Source organism: Chiloscyllium plagiosum, unplaced genomic scaffold, assembly GCF_037043375.1.
Source record: "Chiloscyllium plagiosum isolate Xiang-an unplaced genomic scaffold, Cpla_swu_hap1 HiC_scaffold_31, whole genome shotgun sequence".
Classification (NCBI taxonomy): Eukaryota; Metazoa; Chordata; class Chondrichthyes; order Orectolobiformes; family Hemiscylliidae; genus Chiloscyllium; species Chiloscyllium plagiosum.
Window position 1 is genome coordinate 37,242,494 of NW_028270169.1, and position 27,550 is coordinate 37,270,043.

At 39.9% G+C, this 27,550-nt stretch overlaps 1 protein-coding gene across 9 annotated transcripts in view; it reads left to right on the plus strand.

Moving 5' to 3' along the window:
• tspoap1 (TSPO associated protein 1) overlaps positions 1-27,550 on the plus strand; it is a 299,740-nt gene that overhangs the window by 69,540 nt on the left and 202,650 nt on the right. For 8 of the 9 annotated variants that reach the window (XM_043718641.2, XM_087977432.1, XM_087977430.1 and 5 more), the window contains exon 1: positions 9,059-9,582. The exons of the other annotated variant lie outside the window; for it this stretch is intronic. In XM_043718641.2, the coding sequence (XP_043574576.2) occupies positions 9,400-9,582 (183 nt within the window). In that variant the 5' untranslated portion in view covers positions 9,059-9,399. Of the gene's footprint in view, positions 1-9,058; positions 9,583-27,550 lie in introns of those variants that run through there. 9 annotated transcript variants of the gene reach the window in all.

Sequence of the window (27,550 nt, forward strand, 5' to 3'; positions counted from 1 at the left end):
ATTTGGCCCAACCAGTCCACACTGATCCTCCGAAGCATATCCCACCCAGACCCATTCCCCCTGACTAATGCATCTAACCTACACATCTCTGAACATCATGGGCAACTTGGCATGGCTAATTCACCAATCCTGCACATCTTTGAAATATGGGAGGGAACCGGAGTACCGGGAAGAAAGCCACACAGACACAGGGAGAATGTGCAAACTACATACACAGTCACCTGAGGCTGGAATCAAACTCGGGTCGCTGGTGTTCTGAGTCAGCAGTGCTAACCACTGAGCCACCGTGCCTCCCATAAATGTGTTACCTTATCAAATGCCTTCTGGAAATACAAGTATAGGACTTCTATAGGGTTCCTCTTTATCTATAGTACATGACGCTCCTTTGAAGAACTTCAAAGAATGTTTGTTAGATATGGTTTCCTGATTACCTTGGGTTTTTCTAAATCCATATTTATAATCTCTTTAATGATCAATTCCAACACCTTCCCCATAACTGACACCAAGCTAACTAGCAAATAGTTTCCAGTTTTCTGCCTCTACCCTTTCTTGAATAGATTGGTTACATTTGCTGGTTTTCGGTCTAACGGAACCTTTCCCGAATCTTAGGAATTTTGGAAATATGTCACCAAGGCTTCTACGTTCTCATTAGCAATCTTTTTTAAAACTAAGAAATTTGTCAGTCCCTAGCTCCAACAGTTTGCTTAGTCAACATGATTGTAATTTGGTAAAGTTCCTCTCTTCCTACTCACTCCTGCTTTTCAGCTATTACTAGAATTTCTTTTGTATCTTCTATAGTGAAGACAAAAGCAAAATTTTGTTCATTTCATCTGCAATTTCCTTTTCATCCACTGTTAACTCCCCACTCATACTCTTTAAAGGATCATCACTCACGTTACAAATTCTTGTTTTCCTTTTTCACATTCCTAGCTAGCTACCTCACATATTGTAATCTCTTTGTCTAGATTAACTTTTAGTAATGCTGTGCCATTCTTGATATTCTGACTAGTCATATGACTTAACATTGATTTCTGCACAATTATATTTTTCTTCCATAGGATTGATCCCTCAAATATTTGGCACTATGTCTCTCTTGATCTGTTCTCCAATCTCTGGGCGGCACGGTGGCACAGTGGTTAGCACTGCTGCCTCACAGCGCCAGAGACCGGGGTTCAATTCCCGCCTCAGGCGACTGACTGTGTGTAATGTTTGCACATTCTCCCCGTGTCTGCGTGGGTTGCCTCCGGTGCTCCGTTTCCTCCCACAGTCCAAAGATGTGCAGGTTAGGTGAATTGGCCATGCTAAATTGCCCGTAGTGTTAGGTAAGGGGTAAATATAGGGGTATGGGTGGGTTGCGCTTTGGCGGGGCGGTGTGGACTTGTTGGGCTGAAGGGCCTGTTTCCACACTGTAAGTAATCTAATCTCATTTGCCAGTTCACTTCAGCTACCTCAGCTTTTAATGCTGACATAATTGCCCTTATTTAAGCTTAAAAGCTGTAGACCTAATCTTCTCCCTTTCAAAGTGGATGTAAAATTTTTAGTTGCTACTGTGTCAGGATGCCTTAGGTTATTAATTAGTCCTGTCACATTATACAATTCCTAGTGTAACATAACTTGCTGTTTGATTTGTTCCAAAACATTTTGTCTTGATAAACTGTATTAACAGCATTCTTTGAAATTCTCATCCAGGCTTCTACAGTCATTCTGGTTTTCTGATTCTATATCTAAATTAAAACAAGCCCTTTATTAGATTATTGTTATCCCTTTATCAGAAGCACCCAATATAAAGGGTAGATGCTTCGCTACAGCTATGCAAAGCCCTGGTTAGATCAGATCAAGATTTAATGTACACATCTGGGCACCATATCCTCGAAAGGACATGTTGGCCTGCAGTTTTGCCAAGTCAGGTTGAGTTGGATGTCCTTTGATAGTGGTGGGTTGACCTGATTCTGGGATTTCCTCCTCTATCTATCCATTTCTGGCTGGTAGACTGCCTATATGCCCTGGTTAGTTACATTGCTGGTTACAGTCCTAACCCTCCCTCTGCATTCACCCTGTGCAATGTTTGTGGAGTCATGTGTCTTTTGTGAAGCTTTTGTAGTTCATTGCTACCTGGAGAGACCCTGAGTGTGGAACCAAAAAGAAAAGTCACCTTTTCCTGGAGGAATTATTTTATTGACAGGTTTTAAAACAGCCTTTTAATCTAATAAAGGGCTTATTTTAATTTAGATATAAAATCAGAAAACCAGAATGACTGTAGAAGCCTGGATGAGAATTTCAAAGAATGGTGTGTCATGGTAATATTACTGGATTAGTAATCCAGAACCCCAGGCTCATGTTCTATGGGAACAAGAAAATAAAGAACTGTGCGTTTTGGAAATTGAAAGAAAAATGGAAATAGTTGGAAAAGCTCAGCAGATATGGCAGCATCTGTGGAGAGAAAGCAGAGCTGGGAAGGAGGTGGAAGCAGGCTGTACAGACTTGGGGCAATATGAGCCTGGTGGCTGTGGTGAGGAGACCACCAGATGCAATAATATTAGTTACTATTGTGGACACAATGGTCTTGTGTTAGATGGCGGTGTCATGGTCCGGGGGAGATAGAAGGAAATGGCCAAAAGCTGGCGCTCAGCATCTGCAATGTAGAGGTCAGCACACCAGATAAGAACAGCATCACCCTCCTCGGTAGGCGTGATAACAAAGTCTGGGTTGGATCTGAGAGCATGAATGCAGTCAGTTCAGAGGGAGATAGGGTTTGAATGAGTGAGGGGAACAGAGAAATTGAGGCAACCAGTATCACATCGACAGGTCTTGACAAACAGGTCGAGAGCAGGCAAGAGACAGAGGGAAAGTTCCCTCGGTGGAGGGAGAGTGTTGAATGTGAGTGAAAGGTTCTGGAGAGGACTCCCTTTCCAAAGAAATAGGCACAGAGATGAGGATGAATAAAGAAGAGTTCAGTGTCATGTCCCAAAATTCGTTGAGGTGGGTGCAGAGGAATGAAACTAAGACCTTTGCTAATTACAAGACATTCAGTATCAGAGAGCAAAAGTTGAGATGGGATAGTAAACATGGGGTGGGGTTAGAAGGAGGGATGGAGACACAGGGAAGGGGAGTGAAGGAAGGTTCCAGATGTGTATAAATATCACTGAGTTGTTGCTGCTTGTGTACCTTAATGCCTGAAAGGAAAAGAAAAACTTTCTTATTAGAATGTTGAATGAGCTGGAGAATGAAGTGGAACTGGGGGGTAGGCCAGCTCTGAGCCAACATGAGCCAGTGCTGATGGAAGGAGAGGTTGAGAGTTTGCATATGGCAGAGAGTGTGGATCTCAGGATGTAGCCACAGCAGCTATCTGAGGAGTGTTGTACATCAGGGAGATGTGTGTGATCCTGGATGGATTCAAAACACCAAGGATGAAACTTCATTTGGTATCCATGTGGAGTGAGTCTGAGCCAGAGGCAGCCACTGAGAATTGTTATATGACTGTGGAAGCAAGTTTTGACAAATTCCTTGTCAAACACTAGGAGTGGCAACAAAATTGACGATGGTGAACAAGAAGAAAGATAAGAATGGAAATTCTGTTGGAGAGTGGAGCAGAACTTCTTGTTCTAAACTGTAACCAAAAAGCAAAGAACAGCAGATGCTGGAAATCTGAAAGAAAGACAGAAACAGTTGGAGAAACTCTATGGAGAGAACGCTTTCTCCAGCTGTTTCTGTGTAATGTGTGTAATGTTCTGCAGACATAGGTTCAAATCTGATTATGGCACATCAGTGAGAGTTTTGAGAAGATTTGTAGCTCAGGTTGATGTGTTGGATGTAGGTTTGCTCGCTGAGCTGAAAAGTTCGCTTCCAGATGTTTCATTACCTTACTAGGTAACATCTTCAATGGACTTTGATGTATTAGACTCCATCTACCACCCCCCTGAGAAAAGGAACAGGAAGTGACTTCACCACAGGAAATAACATCATCACAGGAAATGACAACACCAACCCAAAGAAACCCAAACATATAAATGGAAAGCAGGAATTTTCAGCATTGCTTCCCATGAGGCCCACTAAAGCTGTTATCTAGTCAGGTAACAAAATGGACCTTTCAGCTCAGTGAGCAAACCTACATCCAACACATCAATAAGAGTCTTGATTTTCATTAAAAAATGATTCTGTTCTCCAGTGTTCTTTAGGCTTGGAATCTGCCATCCTTTCCTGGTCTGTCCTACCTGTGACTTCACAGCAATGTAGTTGACTCTTCATTACCCTCTGAAATAGGTCAGCAAGGCACTTAGTTTCATGTCAGTGATGGATGGGCAATAAATTCTGGCTTTACTAGTGATGTCCACATCTCATGATGAATTTCAAAAAGTACAATAAAACTTCATTCTTTCAGTTTCAATGGTTAGAGGCTCGCTGTGTTTTTTCTTCTGCATTGATTCGTTATAGGAGTGCGCCCTTTCAAGCTAAGTTGACTATCACTTTGACAATTATTGTATAAGTGCTGAAATGCATTAGCACACTTTCATGTTGAGAAATGTCTGTTCTGCATTCAAAACTGAGGGAAACACTGCGTGGAAACTTTAAGTGTAAATCTCTCCAGCCCGTAAAATTGAGAATAAAGGTGGACTGCAGCTCTCACTTGGAGAAAAACAAAATTATCCGCTCCTTGAGTAAGATGATTCATAGGCAATCTTAAAGAAAAAAATGTAGCCAGCCATTTTTGCAATTTTAAAGGCTTCATTATTGGGAGCTTAGTGATTTATTTTGAAATCTCTAGCTATTACAATTACTTTGCCAAGTTTCCACAGTTCCAGGACCTGTTATCTCAATAGCAGCAAATGAGATTGATGGTTATAAGAGACTATTAAAGGAGTTAAAGGTCTTTGTTGTGGTTAGTGAAACAGATGTTTGTTTATTTTTGCAACCGGTTAACCACTCAAAGAGGATTTATTATTTCAACGGTTTTTATGAAATATCATTTTTAGTATGAACTGTATTTGAGTGGCAATGATATTAGATTGTTCTGAGCTTTTTTTTCATTTTATTTCAAATACATGGCTATTTCAAATACATGAGTGTTAGCTGAATGCTACATTCATATGGGTAGGTGTGGAGGATCATGGGAAGTTTGTGGCATTAGGTGGAGGATATGGAGAAACATGGAGTATCATGGAGGATTATGGGGGAATGGAATGTGAGGAGCATGAGGGACATGAGGACATGTGGAAGGGGATGGAGGACCATGGGGGCTGCAAGTAGGGAAGAAAGTCTGAGAGATTGATATTCATCATTGAAACTGGACTGATGTCTCAACAAATAGAGGCAGGTTTTCTAATTTGTTAGCCATGCCATTTGCTTATCTCCATTGCTGTTTTGGCCTGCCATCAGAGGCACTAGACTTAACTCCATTCCATTCACACCTTCCTGGAACAAAACTATGGTGGGCAGAATAATTTTTAAAAGAGGATATATCTATCAAATTCAGAAGTTTATCATTTTCTTCCTCTTTGATGAAAATCCAGCCCATTGCCTTTGGAATGAGTAAAAGGCTAAAAGTAAAAGTAACTGTTGGGTTGTTACGATTTTGAAAGAACATGGAATGGTAGATAGAAAGAAATGCCTTCCATTGTTGAAGGAATCTAGGGCAAAGGACATGGCTTATAAATCAAAGGCAAGCCATTTAGGAGAGTTGTCAGGAAACATGCTTCACAGAAAAAAATATAGAAAAATAGAACTATTGGAAAAAGCGGTAGATGCTCATTAATTTTAAATTTGAGATGGATTCTTTTTGTCAACCAAAGGGAATTATAAGGCACAGGTCACATATGAATACAGTAACAAGAAGAACATGTACTTATAAATTACCTTTAACATAACAATATTTCCCTAAGTTGTCATTGAATGTGAGAACAGACTCCCAGGAATGAATGATACATTACTTCTCTCTTGAACCCTCCTGTGTTCCAAGAGTGACAGCTATGCATCAATAGGAGTTGAAAGCTATAAAGGCATGTTTCTCAAGCTGTGAGATTTTAATATTTATTTGCCTTCTGTTAACAAATAATGATTTAAATTGTAATATTGTAAAAATTGTGCTTCAATGTTGTGAAGTTCTCTCAGGCAAATGATATTGGTGAGATGCTGTACCCATTAATAGAAAACATGCTGGCCTGTTTTCTGTCTGTTGATAAGAAAGTGAGGAAATTATTGATAAGGAATAAAAAGCTATTTATTATTAAACATTGAGAACCAATTGTTTCTCAGTTTTGGATATATTTGTCTTGGATTTTGGCCTTTAAAATTTATTATTGGCATTTTCATCTAATAAATGGAGCATCTAAGATGCTATTGATAATTTTTAGGTCTACCCCTATCATTTGTTAACATCTGATTTCAGTGTAGGCATCCTTCTTTGGATAGTCTCGTAGCTGCTTCTGAGCTATCCTTATGCTCTCTGACATGCTTCTATTTGTCTACCCTCTCCAACCTCTTCTATTTGTCTACTGTGACTGCGGGATAGTTTCTATCATGAAAAATTGAAAATGTGGAAGCGCTAATATAATGTAATTTTTTTTCCTGTGTTAGTTTATTTGTGCAATGAGCACTGAATGTGTTGCTTTGCCAATGCATTTTGCGTATACTGTCTACCTGAAACATGATCAGTATATATACATATATGACATGCGCATGGACTCTTTGGAAAATCAGTCGAAATGATGAAACAAAGCAAAGAAATCTGCAGGTACACATTAAAAACATTAAATTAACAAGACATGTAAAGGCCCTAAAATACAATTTGTTCATTTTAGAATAGAATTTAAAAGCAGGACAGTTATGTTAAATTCAACAGAAGTGGAATTCAATTTGTGGTCTAACTAATATGTAAGGAGTGACTCCTCTTATTGGGAACTTGCTACCACATGGAATGGTTGAGGTGGATAGAATATATACCTTCAAGGGGAAGCGAGGTACAGGAGTCTACAGTAGAAGAGGATGCAGCTAAGAGTAGATGAAGTAGGTTACTTCATCTGTAGAATGAGGGACGACTTGGCTAAAGTAGACTGGAAACAAAGATTTTATGGTGGGCCAGTTGATGAGCAGTGGAAGACTTTGAAAGCAATTTTTCAAAGTGCTCAGCAAAATATATTCCAGTGAAAAGGAAGGACAGTAAGAAAAGGGGTAGTTTGTCATGGGTGTCCAAGGAAATAAGGAAGGCTATCAAATTGAAAGTAAAGGCGTACAAAGTGGCCAAGAACAGCAGGAAACTAGAAGATTGGGAAAACTTTAAAGGACAACAGAAAGCCACAAAAAGAAAAGTAAGATAGAACATGAGAAAAAACTAGCACAGAATATAAAGATAGATAGCAAAAGTTTCTATAAATATATTAAATAAAAAAGTGGCTAAAGTGAATGTTGGTCCTTAAGAGGATGAGAAGAGGCATTTAGTTATGGGATATGATGAAATGGCTGAGGCATTGAACAGGTATTTTATATCAGTCTTCACAGTGGAGAACACCAATAACATGCCAGTAATTGACAAAGAGACAAAGGTAGGTGAGGACCTGGAAACAATCGTTATTACTGAAGAGGTAGTGTTGGGCAAGATAATGGTGCTAAGGATAGATAAGTCTCCTGACCCTGATGGAATACATCCCAGGGTGCTAAAAGAGATAGCAGGAAAAATAGCAAGTGCACTTTTGGTACTTTTCCAAACTTTGTTGGACTCTGGGGCAGTTCCAGCAGACTGGAAGATAATGAATGTGATGCCACTATTTAAAAAGGAAGGTAGACAAAAGATGAGGAATTATTGACCGATTAGCTTAATTTCTGTATTGGAGAAGATGCTTGAGTCTATTATCAAGGAAGATCTAGCAAGGCATCTAGATAAAAATTGTCTCATTAGGCAGACACAGCATGTGTTCATGAAGGGCAAATCATGCTTAACAAATCTTTTGGAATTCTATGAAGACATTACGAGTAAGGTGGACAATCTCTGGAATTCCCTGTCCACTGAAGTAGTTGATGCTAGTTCAGAAAACATTTTTAAAGCTAAGATGGATATTTTTTGAACAATAAAGGAATTAAAGGTTCTGTTGAGAGGGCGGGTAAGTGGAGCTGAATCCATGAAAAGATCAGCCATGATCTTATTGAATGGCGGAGTAGGCTTGAGGGTCAGGTGGCGTACTCGTGCTCCTAGTTCTTATGTTTTTATGTTATGAGATGGCTTGCTCATGTGGAGCATGAGCAGAACTGATCTGTTGGACTGAAACTCAATGTGTATTATTCAGTAGATATGTTGAGAGTTTAGTATGTATTGTGCAAAGTTTGTCTGCTTCTCTGTGGAAAGTGTGTACATGAGGCCATTCATTCGTCCACTTCCCAGTTACATTTTAACAGCAGCATTACTGAGAGATGAGCAGAAACAGCAAGCTTGCTGATTATGGTTTAGTGGACTAAAGTTTGTTTGTGAGGAAAACTGCCAGCTGAGAATTTACAGTGGGTTATTCCTGCAACCTGAAAGAGCAAATCCTCTTTCACCTGAAGTTGTATAAATTATTTCAGTTTGGAAAAAAAAGTCTTTAATTAATCGGAATTATTTGAGAGTACGCCATGGACAGAATACTGATCTTGTCGTTGCTATAAGTTCATTTTTATTCAGTTGCTGCTGAGAAGTCCCAGCAGTCCACATGAAGTGATGGGTTGCTGTGGATGAATGTTGATGCTGGCCTGCCCCACAGTCTGTGAACGGCCGATAAGTTTCCAGTGTTTGTTGCAGGTTGTCACCTGGGGATTAAATTTGCTTTCAAGTGCCCTCTTTCAGGACTGCACAGCGGACTATGCTATTCTTTCAGATCTTGGCAGGGGGATGGTTACGGTGACTCGGATCATTTCTGAAGTGTGCTGAGGGCTGTTTCACGATTGCTGTGTGCTAACCTCTCTAATCAATAGCAAACACAACATTCTAATACTGTAACCCAGGCAACGGGCACACACTGCCTGCTGATAGGCCAGCCCGGAGAGGAGCACTGGATTGGTGGATTGCAGAAGGTGGCTCTGAAGTGGTGGGTTTTAACGTTGATTTGTTCCAAATAGGGAAGCAATAGCATAGCAGGTACATCTCTGACACTGCAGTGCAGCTTGGACCTTCACAACGCTGTGGCTGAAGGAGCAGCATGTCTATTGATGGATGGGAGGCTGCTGAATAAACAGGCTGATCTGATGTACACTGGCTGGCTGTGAGGAACCTGCTGTGTCGTTGAGCCAGATTCAAATATACGGTTCACAAGCCAGACTCACGTCTCTATAGAAACTGTAGATTGCTGCCCTTTGTGTTACTAACTGGAGGGGGGAAGAATCACCCTGGAGTTGTGTGCTTGATGTATGACAGATTTGTGTTGATGATGGGATCGGTGGATGCTGGCAGCTGATCCAGGAGCTGTGAGCAGCTTTTTCACTTCAGAGCCCGGGATGGAAGCACAGACAGAGGAGGAGAGGCGGTCAGCATCGCAACATCCCTTTGTCACTAGCGAGGGGGCACCAGGACACCGCTCATTGTGTCAGAACATGAACGGATGGGAAATGGAGGCTTTCCAGCAGGTAAGAGCGGTGTATGGCCAAAGCTGGGCTGCAGATGTGACTGACAGGTTCGCATCACATGGTTGCTGTCGGGGTTTGAACTGTTGTATGTTTGAGTGCCCCAGCTGCAGGGGACTGCGCAAAGCTGGTCTGAAGCAAGCACTGAGGACAAATTCAGTTCAAAGTGACCGCTTCTCGTTCCTGGGCACTCGGAGGGAACTGGTTGACGTCCATAAACAGGAAACCATTGCAGAACTGTGACAATGTCATTGCATCATTACTTAAAAAGGGAATGCCGTGCCCCCCCCCCCCCCATTAAATATTACAGCTGTCTGTGTAGATCACTGCTGACCCTTTACAGCAATGTTAAACCACAATTTCTGCCAATGTCTCTCGTAAAAGCAAACTGAATGGTATTAAGTGTAAGGTATACTTTTAACACACTCTGCAGTATATTAGTGAAGACAGCCCAACACTTTTAGGTTAACACAGTAACTATTCAGTGTGTGCATTTCTGTCTTTGACCATTCTATGATTTTTAAGTGCTTTTGCTATTTTTGCCTATTGCTGATGACGTTGATTCGGACAGGTCATAGTTTTCACCTGAATGCTGTCTCACTTCGATAGAAAAGCCGCTGGGCAGTGATACAGAGTCCACAACCCTCCCGACAGTAGGTCGACAAAGTAGTGTCATTTTAAAAGATGATGCTGTAATTAGAATAGCCATTGCAGCCCAAAATGGGCTGGACTGCCCTTAAAAAGCCATGCTAATACAGGAGGAACGTCCAGAGGAATAATATTGCGCAGCATATTAATCAATTAACTGTACGTCACAATTCATTATGAAAACTGTACTGTCAAGAAATCTGGTATCATTCAGAAGATTTTAATATCTGCTGCGGTTTCTGTGTATATTATACAGAAATATGTATTTTCTGTGCTTTCTCTTAGTTAATGAAGACTAAATTTGGTGGATCTATAATGATTATATCACAATATCATCCTTCAGAGTGGAGGTAATAAATAGAATGTTGCAGTCATTGATTTGTGCCTATTAAAATACCAAATGTATTCAAGACTATGGGCCAAAGACAGGTATCTGGAGTTGGGTCATAGATCAGCCATGATCTCATTGAATGGTGAAGTCAGGCTTGTGTGGCTGAATTTCCTGCATCAGCCTTGGTATATGCCTTTGATAAAAGAAGCAATATCAAAGAGAGTAAAAACAGAAATATCCTCTACAGTCTCTCTGTATTTGTGATGTTTGCTATTATACACTGGAGCTTTCTTCCTGCATTGATTTCATGATGGCATCTGACCTCCTTAATTACAGCATTGAGATAATAAGACATTTTCTGTATACTACTGACACTATACTTGTACTGAATTATATATAGATATAATTATATTATCTGTCTGTTGGGTTTATCCTCTTTTTTTGATGCATTAACCTCAGATGAATGATTAAGCATAGTCCAGGTTTTTGAAACCTACAACCAGAAATGGAAAGAGTACCAACGTGGTACCTTGCTGAAAAAGCACTGTTGAATGCCAAATTGGGGTTCAATTGCTGTTACCCCCATTTCAGACTAAAGCTTCAAGCCAGTAGTGACGTATTGCAATTCCTGTCCTCGTCTCTGTCTGGTTGCATCAGCATTCCCTGTCATATCTTGCAGTCTCCTGTTTTTGCAGTACACTGCAGTTGTATGCTTTATTGCATACATTATGCAGCTTCTTAAACAAGGCAATACCAATGGATTTATGAGTAGTGACGGGCTCTTTCTCTGTGTCTGGTGAAAGTACTCCCTGGGGAAATGTGTATACTGTATCTGTTTCTGCTGAATGAAATGAGGTAACTTGAGCCGGCTTAAGAATGCTCAGAGGAAACATTGTGATACAGTTATTGGTGTGAATTTTTGAAGCCATTCAGGGGCATATATGTTTACTTGTATGGAAACATGTGTTTTGGAATATATATATTGCTGAAAGTTTTGATGCTAGCAGTCTTTATTTACAATCCATGAACACATGGTTTTCATCCAAATCTGCATTCATGCACTTCAGCACTGGTCTCTATTGAATTAGCTTTAAAGGAGATCTCATCCTCAATTCCTCACATGGTAAATGAGTTTACAGTTAACCTATTGGTTCGGAAGCTAATTAAGTAGGGTAATAGGTTAAATCTATGTGACATTCTCTTTAGGTGAGAGTTATTAACAAATGGTTTGAATCCCTGTGTTGTATAGACATATAGGTGAGTTTGTTTACTGGTTCCTTTAGGTGTGCATGCTTTGACTGTTCTAATGAGCTTTCCATCAATAAACATTGAAGGTTGATAAACAATATTATTTTGAAGATGTTATGTAATTGAACATGTATCAATGTATTGGAAATCTTGTATTTATATCTAACTTCTATCAGCTTTTTCCACAATAAATTCCCATATTTGCATTTGAATGCTTGTATGAACTTGGTTTCACAATAATTGTATTCTGCCATCAATGGAGATTTTGTAGTGTCACTGTTGGTTGGCGATTGTAATTACAGCATAACAAGCTTTCAAAATCAGTTTCTGTTATCAGCTGGATATATGAATTTGTTAAATAAAATTACATAGAATTTATAGAATACAGACAGACCACAGGTCCAGTTGTCTAAGTTGTTGTTTATGCTTAATATGGAATATCTCTAATTCTGCTTTATTTAATGCTATTAACATCTCCTATCCAATCTTTCTTGACAATTATAACGTCTCAGTTCTGCAATCATTCTTGTATATCTATTTTTGCCTTCTTCAGTTTTTCAGTTTTTTATGTTATTTCGAGATCAGATGTGAACACATTGTTTTCAATTTTTTTTAATAAGGAATCTTATAATGTATTGTGAAAATCTGTGGAACTTCCCTTTCCCTCCCACTGCCATATACAGTATTAGATATAACAAAAATGTGAACATTTTGAATTTCCATTAAATTAAAGAACAGTTTCTTTTTGTTAAGAATTTAGAATCCCTAGTATAGAAACAGGCCTTTCAGTCCAACAAGTCTACACCAACCCTCCGAAGAGTAATCCACCCAGACCCATTCCCCTATTACTCTAGGTTTAACCCTGACTAATGCACCTAACCTGCACATCCCTGAACACTGTGGCCAATTTAGCATGGCCAACTCACCTAACCTGCACATGTTTGGACTGTGGGAGGAAACCGGAGCACCTGGAGGAAACCTAAGCAGACACGAGAGAATGAGCAAACTCCATACAGACAGTTGCCCGAGGCTGGAATCAAACCTGGGTCCCTGGTGCTGTGAGGCACCAGTGCTAACCACTGAGCCACTGTGCCGCCCGCAATTAAGAATTGATTTAGTTTTCAAATGAATGACTCTAAATGGTTCCACACAATTTTCAAGTCATTTGGATGAGAACCCTTTATGGACTGTGGGTTGAAAAACACTGCATTATTCAGTTCTTCAACTTTTGTCTAATAAAATCAATTTGAATGTTACTTTATTGTATTTCAATTCTGTTCCTTGAAAATTGAACACTAGTGCTTTTGTTATAATTTTTGTGGCCTTTTTTAACATTTGCCATTTTTAATGATTTGCAAATGTGTATTCCAAGAGTTCATTGTTTCTCCATCTCATTTAGATTTATTTTCCCAAGCATATGTAGCTTTCTTACTTTTCCGATCAAACTATGTGACCTGACACTTGTCCTGATTAAAATGCATTTCCCATTTACCCCTTCTGCAAGTTGTTTGAAGTTCTCATCTTTGTTAACTTTGCTCCTAATTTGGTGTCAACTACAAATTTTGAAGTTGGACTTCCAATTCCCAAATTCAGTTGTTTATTTAATTATTGTACAGCTTCCATTCCGGCACTATTTCTTGAGAAACATCCTGCCCTGCCCAGTCCCATCCCAAGCCCAACGCTTTTATAAAATATAATAAACATCTTGTTCTCTATATTTACTTTTAGCAACAATTCTTTGGGAATTTTATGCTTTGGTGAAACTTTCCTTCTCGAGGAAGCTTCCTTTCTTGGACCACAGATGTGAATGTCTCTCTTACCATATCTTCCTCGGAGTCCCTTCCATGCAACTGAGTGTGCCTTTCTTTGAACATCTATGTGAAGCCCCTCTGCAAGACTGACCTCTGCAACGTCACTTTCTCCCTACTTTGCCAAACTCCTTCTCACCGATAATTTAATTTAAATTTCATTTTCTTTCTCTTTCTGAAATACATTATGTCCTCTTGCTATGGAGATAAATGTTTGAGTTGAAGGTACAAAATTTATTTTCGAGTGCCAGTCACAACCAGCAGCTAGGGTGCCAAAGCATATATGAATAATGATGCAGCTTACCCTGAATAAGAAATGGGAGACACAAAAAGAATGCACAAGATAACATATTTAAGGAATGGGGAAAGCCATTGTCACATTGTCTGATGGTCCCAAATCACACCAATTCACCTCCTAAACCTTTTTAAGTAAAATACATATACATTATTTACAGAATACCAAGTCTCTGCATTGCAATTACCGTATAGGAACACAATTATTACCACATGGGTGTGGCCCTTGACCACCTAATACTATTAAGTTGTAACTGATAATGAAAACTTATATAAACTGTGCTGGTTTGAACCTTGGTGGAGAAATGCCTGGACTGTTGAGCGTTGGCTCCCCAGATGCATAATAAAGACACCACTTGACTATTGCAACTGGACTCCGAGTATGTTTCTTGGACCTTTCAGAGTAGTCCTTTATTTTTCTCTTCAGTGAAAATACTCATTGAATCCTAATGATTCTTTGAAGAGATTGTGGGAGGACATTGTTGAAAGATTTAGAAGTGATAATCCAATATGACTTGTAATAGGCTAAACATTGATGAGTTCTAGGGCTCTGGTAATTGTGTTGCAGTTTCATTTCAAACTGTAATATTAGTCACAACACCACCATAAGAATCAGTGCAAACTTCTGGAGTCGTAAGAAGACTTGTTTTCAGAACCTGAAAAGTAAAACATAACTAAATTTTCAATTAATTTTTTAAACAATGTGGAATGTGTGCCAATCAGAAAAAAAGAGGAAAGAATAGAATGCCACCTTGGCTGAACAGCATTTTGGTGACATGGTGGCTCAGTGGTTAGCAGTGCTGCCTCACAGCACCAGGGACTCAGATTTGATTCCAGCCTCAGGTGACTGTCTGCTGCACATTCTCCCCCTGTCTGCGTGGGTTTCCTTAGGTTTCCTCCCACATTCCAATGATGTGCAGGTCAGGTAAATTGGCCATGCTAAATTGCCCATAGTGTTAGGTACATGAGTCAGACGGAAATGGGTCTGGGTGGGCTACTCTGCGGAGGGTTGATGTGGACTTGTTGGGCTGAAGGGCCTGTTTTCACACTGTAGGAAATCTAATCAAAATTAATTTAAAAAGCACAAGTAGCTAGAAGGCTGGAGGGATGAAAAAATACAACTCAAAGACCACAAAGAAGCAAAATTAATGAGAGCATGGAAACGAGATGACAGACAAGGTCAGTTGAGGATAAATGAAATGACAGTGAGAACGCTAATAAGGCAAGTGAAAGGCAGATGTAAGTTGAAACAAAAAAAAATTCTGCAATGTGAGATAGCAGGTGAAAGACAAAATAGGTCAGCTATAGGATATATGTTAGGCAGAAGTGTAATGTGGATTATGTAATGTGCTAAATGGATACTGCCATCTTGGTCCAGATTCAGTATAGCAAGATTTTATAGAGGGGTAACACCCAGGGAGAATTGCAGAATTAAATTTTTGCAGTGACCCTGGACTGTGCTGGAACTTTTAAGAAAATAAGTGCAGGTAAAGATTCTAGCCAGGTCTGAAGAGTTGAGTAACAAAGATGTAAATGTACCTGCGTAATGAAGTGCTGAATAAAGGCAATGCAAATGGAGCCAAATATAATAGAGTTGATTACTTAAAAGTTAAGGGGCTGCATTTACCATTAATTGCTGAAATTGCAGTGATGTTGGAAAACCTTGGACTTAATGTATTTATGCTCTGCCGTGCCGTGCCGTGCCGTGCCGTGCCGTGCCGTGCTGTTCCGTGCTGGCATTGATTCAGCTCCTTTATGCTCTTGGACTCAGTCCTGAGCACTTCCTTTGATTATTTTCATCATTGAATTCTCTAAAGGGATACATTATACAAAACACAGTGTAATAAACTTTCGACCCTTTTCTGCCCTCAAAAGAAAGTTACAGACGTTTTTCAGTTGGTGCTGAAATTTGCATTTTTTTACTTTTTCTGGACTTGTGCTTCATACTGGTACCTCATGACTGGAGTTAGTACCAAGTTGATCTAATTCTCAGTCTCTGCATATAGTGAAGGTAATATTACGAGGATTTCTTAAAACACAGCACGATTTGTAGAAATTATTTCTGAAAATATTTGTGCTCTGAAGCCTGTTGAGTGTTACAGCTACCACTGCGCCAGGAATTTATCTTGTTTCTGGTAAGTATTTGTTGGCTGTGCCTTGAACATTTCCAATCTGTTGGTGTACAGTATGTTCCTGAGAACAATTCATTTGCTGCTGAGCAATGCTAAAGGAAAAAGCTAACATGTTGCAACATGCGGGCAGAGGTATGGAGTGACCACATGGCACACTTCCATATGGAACAGGGGAGAATTTGTTCCAGTACGTAAGCATGGAGAGAGAGATTGAACATGCCAGGATTATTTACTAACACAGTTAATGTGATGCGTGAAGCATATAGCAGGAAAGTGTCAGCAAATACTGTTTTGCAGAGTACATCTTTAACTGATACAAACATATAAACATGTGAATTGGACACAGGAATAGGCCACTCAGCCCTTGTAAAGTGCTCTGCTAATAAGTAAGATCATGGTCGATCAGTTTATGTTATATTCCCGCCTCCCAAAGTAATCTTTCACGTTCTTGCTCATCAAAACTCCATCTACCTCTGCATTAAAAAATAACTCAAAGTGTACTAAAAGAATTAGGTGAGAGAAATTGTTGACACACTGGTCAGAATCGTCCAAATCTCTCTCAAGGAATTGTCTGTGGTATTTGTGGGGCGGAGGATGCTGCTACCATTCCTTTTGCCTTGACTGGTTGGGAGGGATTACTTAGTTCACAATGATGGAGTTACAGTTATTCATGGATTGTAACAAGAGGCACTTGTTTTAACATGGTGCAGTTTATTGTGCAATAGTAACTGGTACACTTACATTAACTGGTTAAAGGTTCTTGTGGCAAGTAGTAGTGTCCCTATGTTTGAGCCAAAGGCCCACGGTAGAGTACCACTTACTCCAGAGTTGTTTCATATCACACCTGAACAGGTTGATTAAAAATCTGTACATTAACTGGTTAGACATTATTACTAAAACCATTTGGAGAAGTACATAGTACGCCTTTCTCCTTTGAGATCTGGATCTTTTCTCCCAATTTCCCCATCCAAGACTATATGACATAATTAAGCTCCATCCCATCTGATTCATTCTTCAATAGTAGCCCTTCTAGAGCCATTACGTTATACAAATTGTTCATTTGGATTTGAAACTGTCAAGTTACAGACCTACTGGACTAGCATTATTGTCGAAATGCTTCTGAAACCGTTGTTAGAGACAGAGGGCTGGGATTTTACTGCCGTGACAGGTTACTTGCGTTGGAGAATTTCTGACTCTACAGACCTGGCTTTATTTAAAGGTCCTCGTTAGGGGGAATGTTTAGCGAAATAAAGTGACCGCAGGGTGAGGTAGATTTGAGCTGGCTGACTCTGGGAGCTGACCATGGTCAGCCACAAAGGTGAGATGATTGCTGTGGTTGGCTGGTTAGAAGGCCCACCTCCATTCTCTTGGATCCAGTTATATGAAATGCAATTAGGACTTCTAGCCCTCATCACTCACACCCTCTCAAATACATCCACTCTCTGTAGAACTCCATACCCTTTCCTTGACCTACAAAGCCCTACCATGGTCTCCAGGCCCTCTTCATTGCCACCTCCATGACCTGTCCATTAATTTTTTATTTGAGTAAAGAACTCCATTTCTCCAACCTGATAAAGGTGTGAATGAGACAGGGCACTAAAAGATACAAATATTTTAACCACTTTACATTTTTTAATCTTGTACAAATAAAAGCTCAGACATGGACAAAGGCATCTTAGAAATAAATGGCTTGCCAACACAAAAACACATCAGTCAAGCAAAGTTAAAATAGTAATCAGTTGTCAAAATAGAAACTCAGACAAGGGATGCAGAATACTGCTTATCTGTTTCTACTGAAACAACTTTCAAATTACCTCATTGTGAATGAACAAATGAACATTGCTGGCACAATTGCACAACCTTAAATCCCTTACCTGAAAGAAAAGCCCTGTTTGGACAGTCTCAAAGGAACTGTGATTATGACTATGCTTAAGAAGGGTGACAAATCCAACTGCAGTCATTGCAGAGGAGCCTCCCTGCTTTCTGCCTGAAGGAGGATCATTTCAAGATCTTCCTTAACCACCACCTCAAGGTTGAGGAACTCCTTCACAGTCAGATATTTGAGGGGTCCTAAATTGTTACCCATCATGATGCACCACATACATGATCATTATTGTGCAGTTAATTTAACAAAAGTGCTGCATCAACTGCTGTACACGGCCTTTTTTGACCTCACACGAAACTTTGACTGTGAACTGTACAGGCTTGTGAAGTGTCTTCCTCAGATTTGGCTGTGCTCAAAAAATTGTCACCAACATTTACTCCATGATGATGTGCAATTCCTGATCCTCACTAATGGAGCCACCATAAATCTCAATTCTGTGGAAACTGTGGTCAAACAAGGCCATTTTGTTATACCGACTCCTTTTCTATTTTCCTTGTTGCAGTCAAGCACTTCACCTCCAACAAATTATCGACTGACATGGGGATAAACCACTGATCAGATAGGAAACTGATCAATCTGGGCTGTCTTCAATCCAAAAGCAAACTATTCCCACCTCAGTTATTGAGGTACAGCTTTGGTACATAGATGCTACTTGTATCTGTGCTCACTGAGAAACTTCAGGTCATTGTCAACTACTTCTCCAAAGCATCTGAGAGAATGCACCTTTCTCTAAATATCTGGAAAATTAAGGTCCTCTTCCAACCATTGAATCAGTTCTCACAGAACATTATCTCTTCCATTGATTAATGTAAGCAACTTTAGGAATCTTGGGGCACTTCCTCTTGACATAGACAATATCTCTCTAATGTGCCAACTCAGCCGTCAGTCCACTGAGGAAAAAATGTTGAGGACCAGGATCTCAACCTGTAACTATAGTCATGGTTTACTGTACCTCACTGATTCCTGTGTTCCTGTGTACTCCAGAAGTTTGGGTAACAGAAGGCACCTCAAAGCATTGAAGAAATACCATGAATGGCATCTTTACAATAACCTCCAAATCCAGTGGGAGGACAGCAATCCAGAAGCAGCATCTTCTCTCAAGTCAACTTGCCCAAAACCAAGGTGCTAATCAGTTAAAATCAGCATCACTGGGTGATAATATTAGCCACATAGAGGATCGCGGAAATACTTTCAGATGGTCAAACATTCCTGTCAACTCAAGGGAGTCCCTAATTTATGATTAACCAAAACGGATAACAATTTACCTGGAAAGGCACGTCAAACACATTGAGAAACATCATCGGAAACTTGCAGTGGAGATACCCTGAGGTGCCAAAAAGAACCCAGAAACCTCCAAAAAAACCCATCTACTAAATCTATCAAATTCCACTTGTCAGCCATCTCAGAATCCATTGAACTTGAGTGAAAGTAAGTTATCGTTTATCCTGAGGGACTGCCCAAGAGAGATTTGGACAAGGTTAAGAAATGTGAAATGGTGAGTGTGTGTTATTGATACTGTAATTTTCCTGTCTGAATGACACTTTCAGTGTTGTAGAAACAAAATTTCATTTTTAAAAATAAAGATGACTGACTATTTTCTATTCCCAGCATTTCAACACTTAACATGTTATTATATGACTCATTGGTTTTGTGACTCAATGCATGCAACGTAAGTGAACATGGAAGAGACTTGGGGACATAACTAAGACCTTTTGAACTTAATTTTCAGAATCCAGCTCATCTATTCACAATTCCTGAACTGCCGCAAACGAGTCATGCGGAAGTAATTGTGACTTCATGCAACTTGCAAGTGGATAGAAGATGCTCCCCCTGCAGTGGGGTCAGCTAAGTCTCACGTGGAGAGTGTGTACTTATTACACATGCCCTTTTCTCATGCTGTCAGAAGTGCCCAAAGCTGGGAATAAGTGTGGGAGTACTGGAATCAAACATCACCTACCATTTGCAAATGATCCTGCTGTTGGCCCAATTCCCCAAAGATCTGGGCTAGACTGACTGAGCATTTCGACAAATGGGCACTGATCAGAAAGAGCTAGCCTGGATTTGTAAAGTGTAAATCATGTACAATAATCCTAGTTGAATTAGTTGAGAAACCACTGTTATAGATGCAAGAGTATCTATATATGTTATTTATATTGAGCTTTAGTAGGCATTCAGTATGGTTACACAGAAGAAACAATGAAAATGAGACAGCATGAAATTGGAGACAACCTATTATCTTGAATTGGGATTGGTTAGGTACAAGGAAGTAGAGAGTAGGAATACTTGGTTTGTGCTCAAGTTGGTCAAATATGACCAATAAAGAAGAATTTTTGATTCATGTTGGAGGCAGGACTGGAAAATTGGCCTTTTGAAAATGGTGTGCTGACTTGTTAGCATATTCCATTTCCAGGCCATTTTAAGTGGGCAGCACGGTGGCACAGTGGTTAGCACTGCTACCTCACAGCGTCAGAGACCCGGGTTCAATTCCCGCCTCAGGCGACTGACTGTGTGGAGTTTGCACGTTCTCCCCATGTCTGCGTGGGTTTCCTCCGGGTGCTCCGGTTTCCTCCCACCATCCAAAGATGTGCAGGGTCAGGTGAATTGGCCATACTAAATTGCCCGTAGTGTTAGGTAAGGGGTAAATGTAGGGGTATAGGTGGGTTTCGCTTCGGCGGGTCGGTGTGGTCTTGTTGGGCCGAAGGGCCTGTTTCCACACTGTAATCTAATCTAATCTAATCTAAATGTGAATGGTTGAGGTTGGTGACTTGAGGATTTGGAAGCAAATTGGTAAATAACTCTGTTTAAACAGTTCTAGACCCCACACCTTAGGAAAAATGTGTTAGCCTGGAAGGGGTGCAATTCAGGTTCACCAGAATGAAACTGGAACAAAAAGGGTTAAAATATGTGGGCTGATTGCATGAATTTGTTTTATATTTCTTTGAATAGAGAAGATCAAGTGCAGAATCTTCCCATTCTGGCAGATGCTAAGATACTTGTGCTGACTCTTGGAAGGAAGACTTATCAGATCTTCAGCCATCAGGCATTTTGAGGATAAGCCTTCCTCCTAATTGAGGACCCTAGGCTAGGGCCTCCTGGCCACCTAGAGATATTGGTTTAACAGAGGGTGGCCACTCCAGAATGAATAGTGGAAGTGCTTTGGGCTGGTTTTCCATGTTGAAAGTGTATTGTGAATAAGACTGCTAATGTTTGAAGACATGCTCCAGCTTATGTGGTCCCCTACTCTGAAAGTGTACTAGTTTGCAATTGAGGAGCCAGTTACTGGGAGCCATTGTAAGGAATGAATGGAATTTCAAAAGGTCTTAATTTGATATACCATTGAGGTGTTCATCAGTAAATTCTAATGTGGGTTGGCAGGATGAAGAAAGAGGGAGCATCTACTGTAGCCATTGATTCTCAACTATAAGCCCTGAAGAAAGACATTGCTAGCATCACAATGTGGTTCAGAAAATATACTTTATCAACATCTCAACTTCTGAGAGACCTTATACTGTGAGAGGAAATGGTTTTGATTGGTGGGCGGCACGGTGGCACAGTGGTTAGCACTGCTGCCTCACAGCGCCAGAGACCCGGGTTCAATTCCCGCCTCAGGCGACTGACTGTGTGGAGTTTGCACATTCTCCCCGTGTCTGCGTGGGTTTCCTCCGGGTGCTCCGGTTTCCTCCCACAGTCCAAAGATGTGCAGGTTAGGTGAATTGGCCATGCTAAATTGCCCGTAGTGTTAGGTAATGGGTAAATGTAGGGGTATGGGTGGGTTGCGCTTCGGCGGGTCGGTGTGGACTTGTTGGCCGAAGGACCTGTTTCCACACTGTAATGTAATCTAATCTAATCTAAAAAAAAAGTGCATTCTTTTTATGTAGCATAGGAAATTAAATGTGTCTGGGATAGATATATTTAAGGCATTGTGCAGGAAATGCCTTGAGTGCCCTAGTCACATGAAGACTGATTGTAGCAGATATGTAAGAGATGCAAGCAAGAGATATACATGTTCTGAGCAATACTAATCAACATATGCTTATTTTCTTCACGTATTTTCAAGATGGGTATTCTTGATGGGGCTTTATTTCACAGATACAAAACATTTTTCAGTACTTTTGCCAAATGCCAGGCTTTCATTGTGACTATGAGCATTGAGTGCTCAATTGTTGGTAGTGTTAGTGTTGCAGCTAATACCCACATACACAAACTTCTAAAAGGAGTCAGAAAGTGCAAAATCTGGCTTTTTTTTTAAAGACTTTTCTCCCTTGCCATTGCTAATAAGGACAACCTAAAATTAAATAGAGATATTGTAGTGGGTGGAATAACAGTTTCAATTTTGGAATACTACTTGATGCTGATGAAAATTAATTGAAAAAATTGTATTAATCCACTTTGGATACTACTGTTCTCCTCAGTGCACGCATTTTTTAAAGGAGGAAAAATGAAGATACATAAAGCACCATGTCATGGATTTTAATAATAGTACTGAAAGTGTTATACATTTCTGTGAAGTCTTATCACTTATAAACTATTTTATCAGTGAAAGTCATGCGTAATAAATGAATTAATTGTGTTCTGCAAAATGTTAACAGCTAAAATTATTGCCTGAAGTGGCAATCATAATATTATATTATCCAGTATAAATATTTTCAACATCTGCCAAATATGGAATTGATGATTAGGTTTAATTTTGATGGGTATGCTATGAATAAAATATTGCAATCGTTTCATGTCATGTATTAACAGCTGTAAGGATTTTTAAGACTTTTCAACTTTGCCTGATCAGGTAAATGTAATGTGATGCGCATATTTTATATAACATTGGCTAGAACTTACAGCATGGAAACAGACTATCTGCTGAATTATGAATATGCTTTTGTTCATATGTCACACAAATTTTCTCCCAATTCTAATTATTTTTTCTCACCTCTCCATATTCCTCTGTCCCTTTATACATGGTATATTTATTCGACCTTACCTTAAATGTAATAATGCTTCAGCAAATGGCTTTGCCAGAGAATTTCTGATTCTCACCACTCTCTGTTAAGATGTTCCTCCTAAATTCTTACTTTTATCTGGAGGTAGCCATCTTCTATCTAAGCCCTTTTGTCATGGACTCATCAACATGCTTCTCCACATTCATCCTATCAAGCCCCAGCAACATATTAAAGACTTTGCAGCTTTCCTCAGTCTTTTGTCAAAAACCTGTCCGGTGATGAATGAGTGAGAAAGCCCAGGACTGAAGTTATTAATGTTCTCTGAGGCCTGTGCTCACTGATGAGAATGTGATAAATGGAACAGGCTGACTTGGCCATGAATTCCTAGAATGGGACTGCCTGCTATTACTGATCTTTTTTCAGATCTCCATGATCATTGTCCTTATCACAAAGAGGCAGCTGTATGTAATTTTTATGCTGATGACATGTGGTATGGCACTGTAACATTTTGAAAATGCGGTGACTACTTGACACTAATTGCATCAATGATCATGTTGGCTAACAAAATGATTAACCATTTTCCAGTAAGATTTTTGTCCCTTTAAATCCTGTTGATGAATGCAGCCTTGTGTTCTATTTTGGTAGTCTCTTCATCCAGTTTTGAACATTATAGCAAATGACAGATGGCCAATGTCTGATTGTGTGCAGTTTGTGTAATGCTATTGTGGTGAAGTGACAGTGCATAACAGGAGTGAGGGTAGTGAAGGTAGGCAGTGAAATTTAATCTAGTGTCAGTGAGGGGAAGGGTGAAGAAACAGAAACAAAAACAAAACAGAAAACATGGGATCCAGCACTGGTTAAACAAAGCACAAATGAGTTGACATTTCAGATGTGACCCTTCCTTGTTGCTAAACAATCTGCAAATGAATAATTTTCAGAAGGAATAGTACAAGAGAGATGAGTACAGTGACAACATATGTATTTTAAAAACAAGGGGATAATTTGTAAAGTGAAGAGGTAAAAGATTCAGACATGATTAAAGAGTTACAATATGTGCAAAAAACAGTCAGAGGCAAAACTAGAGACAGCAACTAAATAAAAGATGTTTTTGAGATAATGAGGTAGAGCTAGAAAGAGAATTGGTACAATGGGAAAAATTGACAAGTGGGGCAGGGTCCAGTAACCCAAGAGTCTGATGAAAAATAAAAATAGATCACCTCTAAGAATGAGATGAAGGTGTTCTGTATTCCCAGCACCCATCTGCTTGCTGTCCCAAATTTCACCCCTATCAGCAGAGAGAAAATGAGAGCAGTCATTAAAGTCTGAAATTGTTAAAGTTATTGGCATATTCTGGCATACAGACCTTCAGCACTGTTGTCAGATCCCATTGCTTTTCCAGTATCCACTGCCTTCAGCTGTTTTCTTGGAATCATGTGGAGTGGATTGAATTAGCTGTAGATTGGCATCTGTGATGCTGTAACCTCTGGGGCAGGCCAAGGTGGATCATCCACTTGGCATTTCTGGCTGAAGATTGTTGAAAATGCTTCAGCTTTATCTTTTGCACTGATGTACTGGGCTCGCCCATCATTGAGTTTGGGACTATTTGTGGAGTCTCATCCTCCAGTGATTTGTTTCATGGTACACCACCATTCACTACTGGATGTGGCAGGACTGCAGAGCTTAGATCTGATCCATTAGAATTGGGATCACCTGCTGTACGTGCCCTTTGGCATGCACAAAGTTCTGCTTTGTAACTTCATCGGGTTGACATCTCATCTTTAGCTATGCCTTGTGCTGCTTCTGATATGCGTCCTTGCACTCTTCATTGAGAGAGGGTTAATCCTCTGGCTTGATGGTAATGGTGGAGTGTTGAAAATGACTGGCCATGAGTTTGCAGATTGTCTTTGAGTACAGTTCTGCTGCTGCTGATGGCCCACGGTGGCTCCTGGATGCCCAGTGTTGTTGTATAATCTGTTTGAAGTCTATTCCATTTAGCACAGTGATGGTGCCGAATAACAAAATGGAAGGTTTTCTCTTAATAAAGACAGAACTTCATTTCCACAAGGAGAACTCAAATTTTCCATCTATCATAATAGGATTCAAATCCAATTGCTCAGACCTTGACATGGGTCTCTGGATAATTAGACGAAAGTGAGGACTGCAGATGCTGGAGATCAGTCAAGATTAGAGTGGTGCTGGAATGAGCCCTTCATTCCTGAAGAAGGGCTTTTGCCCGAAACGTCGATTTTCCAGCTCCTCGGATGCTGCCTGACCTACTCTGCTTTCCCAGCACCATTCTAATCTCTGGATAATTAGTCCAATGACAGGAAGGATTCGTTAAGTACCTCATAATGAAGGTGTCCCAAGGTAGCAGTGATCATAATATGATTTAATTTAACACTCAGTTTGAGGAAGAAGGAAGTAGGTCCAAGGCTAGTGTTTTAAATTTAATTATGAAGGCATGAAAGCAGAACTTGCCAGTGAATTTAGTTATGGGATTGGTCAATAGAAATGCAGTCATTTAGATTAGATTAGATTAGATTCCCTGCATTGTGGAAACAGACCCTTTGGCCAACAAGTCCACACCGACCCTCCGAAGAGTAATCCACCCCCCTCTGACTAATACACCTAACACTATGGACAATTTAGCATGGCCAATTGACCTGACCTTCACATCTTTGGAATGTGGGAGGAAACCAAAGCACTCAGAGGAAACCCATGCAGACGCGGGGAGAATGTGCAAACTCCACTCACACACTGTCGCCCCAAGGCTGGAATTGAACCTGGGACCCTGGCGCTATGAGGCAGCATTTAAGAGGATTATTTCAGAATATACAGAATGGATGCATTCCAATGAGAAAAATATTCCAAAAGGATGACCCATTATCCATAGGTAACTAAAAACGTTAGTTGATATCAGACTTGGAAAAAAAGCATATAATTGCACAAATCTTGATAGCAGTTTGAAAAATTGGACAGAATATAAAACATGGCGAATAACAACTAGGGAAGAATTAGACTATGACAGGAAACTAGTTCCAAAAAAACTTAACAGAGTAAGTTCCTATAGATGTTTTAAATGGAAATGAGTTAACAAAGTGAGACTTGGTTCAATGGAAAGTGAGTCTGGAGAATTAATAATGGAAAACAAGGAGACAGATTAATTGAATAGGTATTTTGCATTGGTATTCACTATAGAGAATATAGATAATACCCCAGAACTATCTGTAAATCAGGAAATGGAATGAAGAGAGCAAATCAAGAAATCACCATAACCAGGAACATGAAACTGAGGAAATTTCTGGAGCTCTGAATGTTTGAACTCCTAGGCCCTGACTGACTTTATCCTGGGGTCTTAAAGGAAGTGGCTAATGATATCATTGATGTTTTGTTTTTATTTTTTCAAACTTCCTTCCAGTTAGATTAGAAAATAGTGAATGCGACTCCTTTATTTAAAATGAAGGGACACAGAAAGCAGAAAACTACAGATTTCTTAGTTTAATATCTGTCTTTGGGAAAATGTTAGAAACTTATTAAAGATGTTAGAGTGAGCACTTAGAAAATGATTAGGTAATCTGGCAAAATTAATATGGTTTTATGAAAGTGAAATCATATTTAGCCAATTTGTTAATGCTCTTTGAGAAGTCACATGTGTTGTGGCCACGTAAGAACCAGTGGATGTACTACACTTTAGTTTCCAGAAGGAATTTGATAATGTATTACCATTGTCTTCATTGCTCAAACCATTGAGTATAAGCTGAGACACTATTTTGTGATTGTACAGGTCATTGGTGAAACTACTTTTGGAGTATCGTGTACAGTTCTGGTCACCCTGTTATGGGAAGAATATTATTAAATTCAAGAGGGTTTTGAAAATATTTACCAGGATGGTACCAGGTAGTCTAGGACATGTTTCACTGGAGCATGAGAGATTGAGGGATGACCTTGTAGAGTTTTATAAAATCATGAGGGATGCAGATAAGGTGAATAGCAAAGGTCTTTTCCCTAGGGTGTGAGAGTTCAAAACTCAGGAACATATTTTTAAGGTGAGAGGAGAAAGATTTAAAAAGGGTATGAGGGGCAACTTTCTTTTACATAGAATGTGTGTGGAATGAACTGGCAGAGGACGTTGTCAATGCAGGTACAGTTACAAAATGTACGAGATGTTTAGACAGGTACATAAATAGGAGAGGTTGAGAGGGGTATGGGCCAAAAGCAGGCAAATGGGACTAGATTATCTTGGGAAATCTGGTTGGCATAGACAAGTAGAAGGTGAGAGACGAGTAATCTCGTAATGAATAATTCACCTCCTGACTGCGTGCACATTCACTTGCACACCACCAACAATCAGTAGCAATAGAGAAAATGATCTATAAGATGCATTGCAGAACTTCTTAGACACCTTCTAAACCATAATCTCTAACATCGAGAAGGACAAGGGCAGCGGACAAATGGGAACACTGCCAAGTTCTCCTTGAAGCCACTCACCATTCTGATCCTGACAAGTATTGCTGTTCCTCAGTATCATTGGGTCAAAACACTTAAACTCCCTCATTAACGGTATTGTGGGTCAAATATGGGGTTGCTATTTAAAAATGAAGGGTTTCCTATTTCAGACAAAATTAAGGCAAACATTTTCTCACAAAAGATCATGAACCTTGGGAACTCTCTTCCTGAAAAGTGATGGAAGC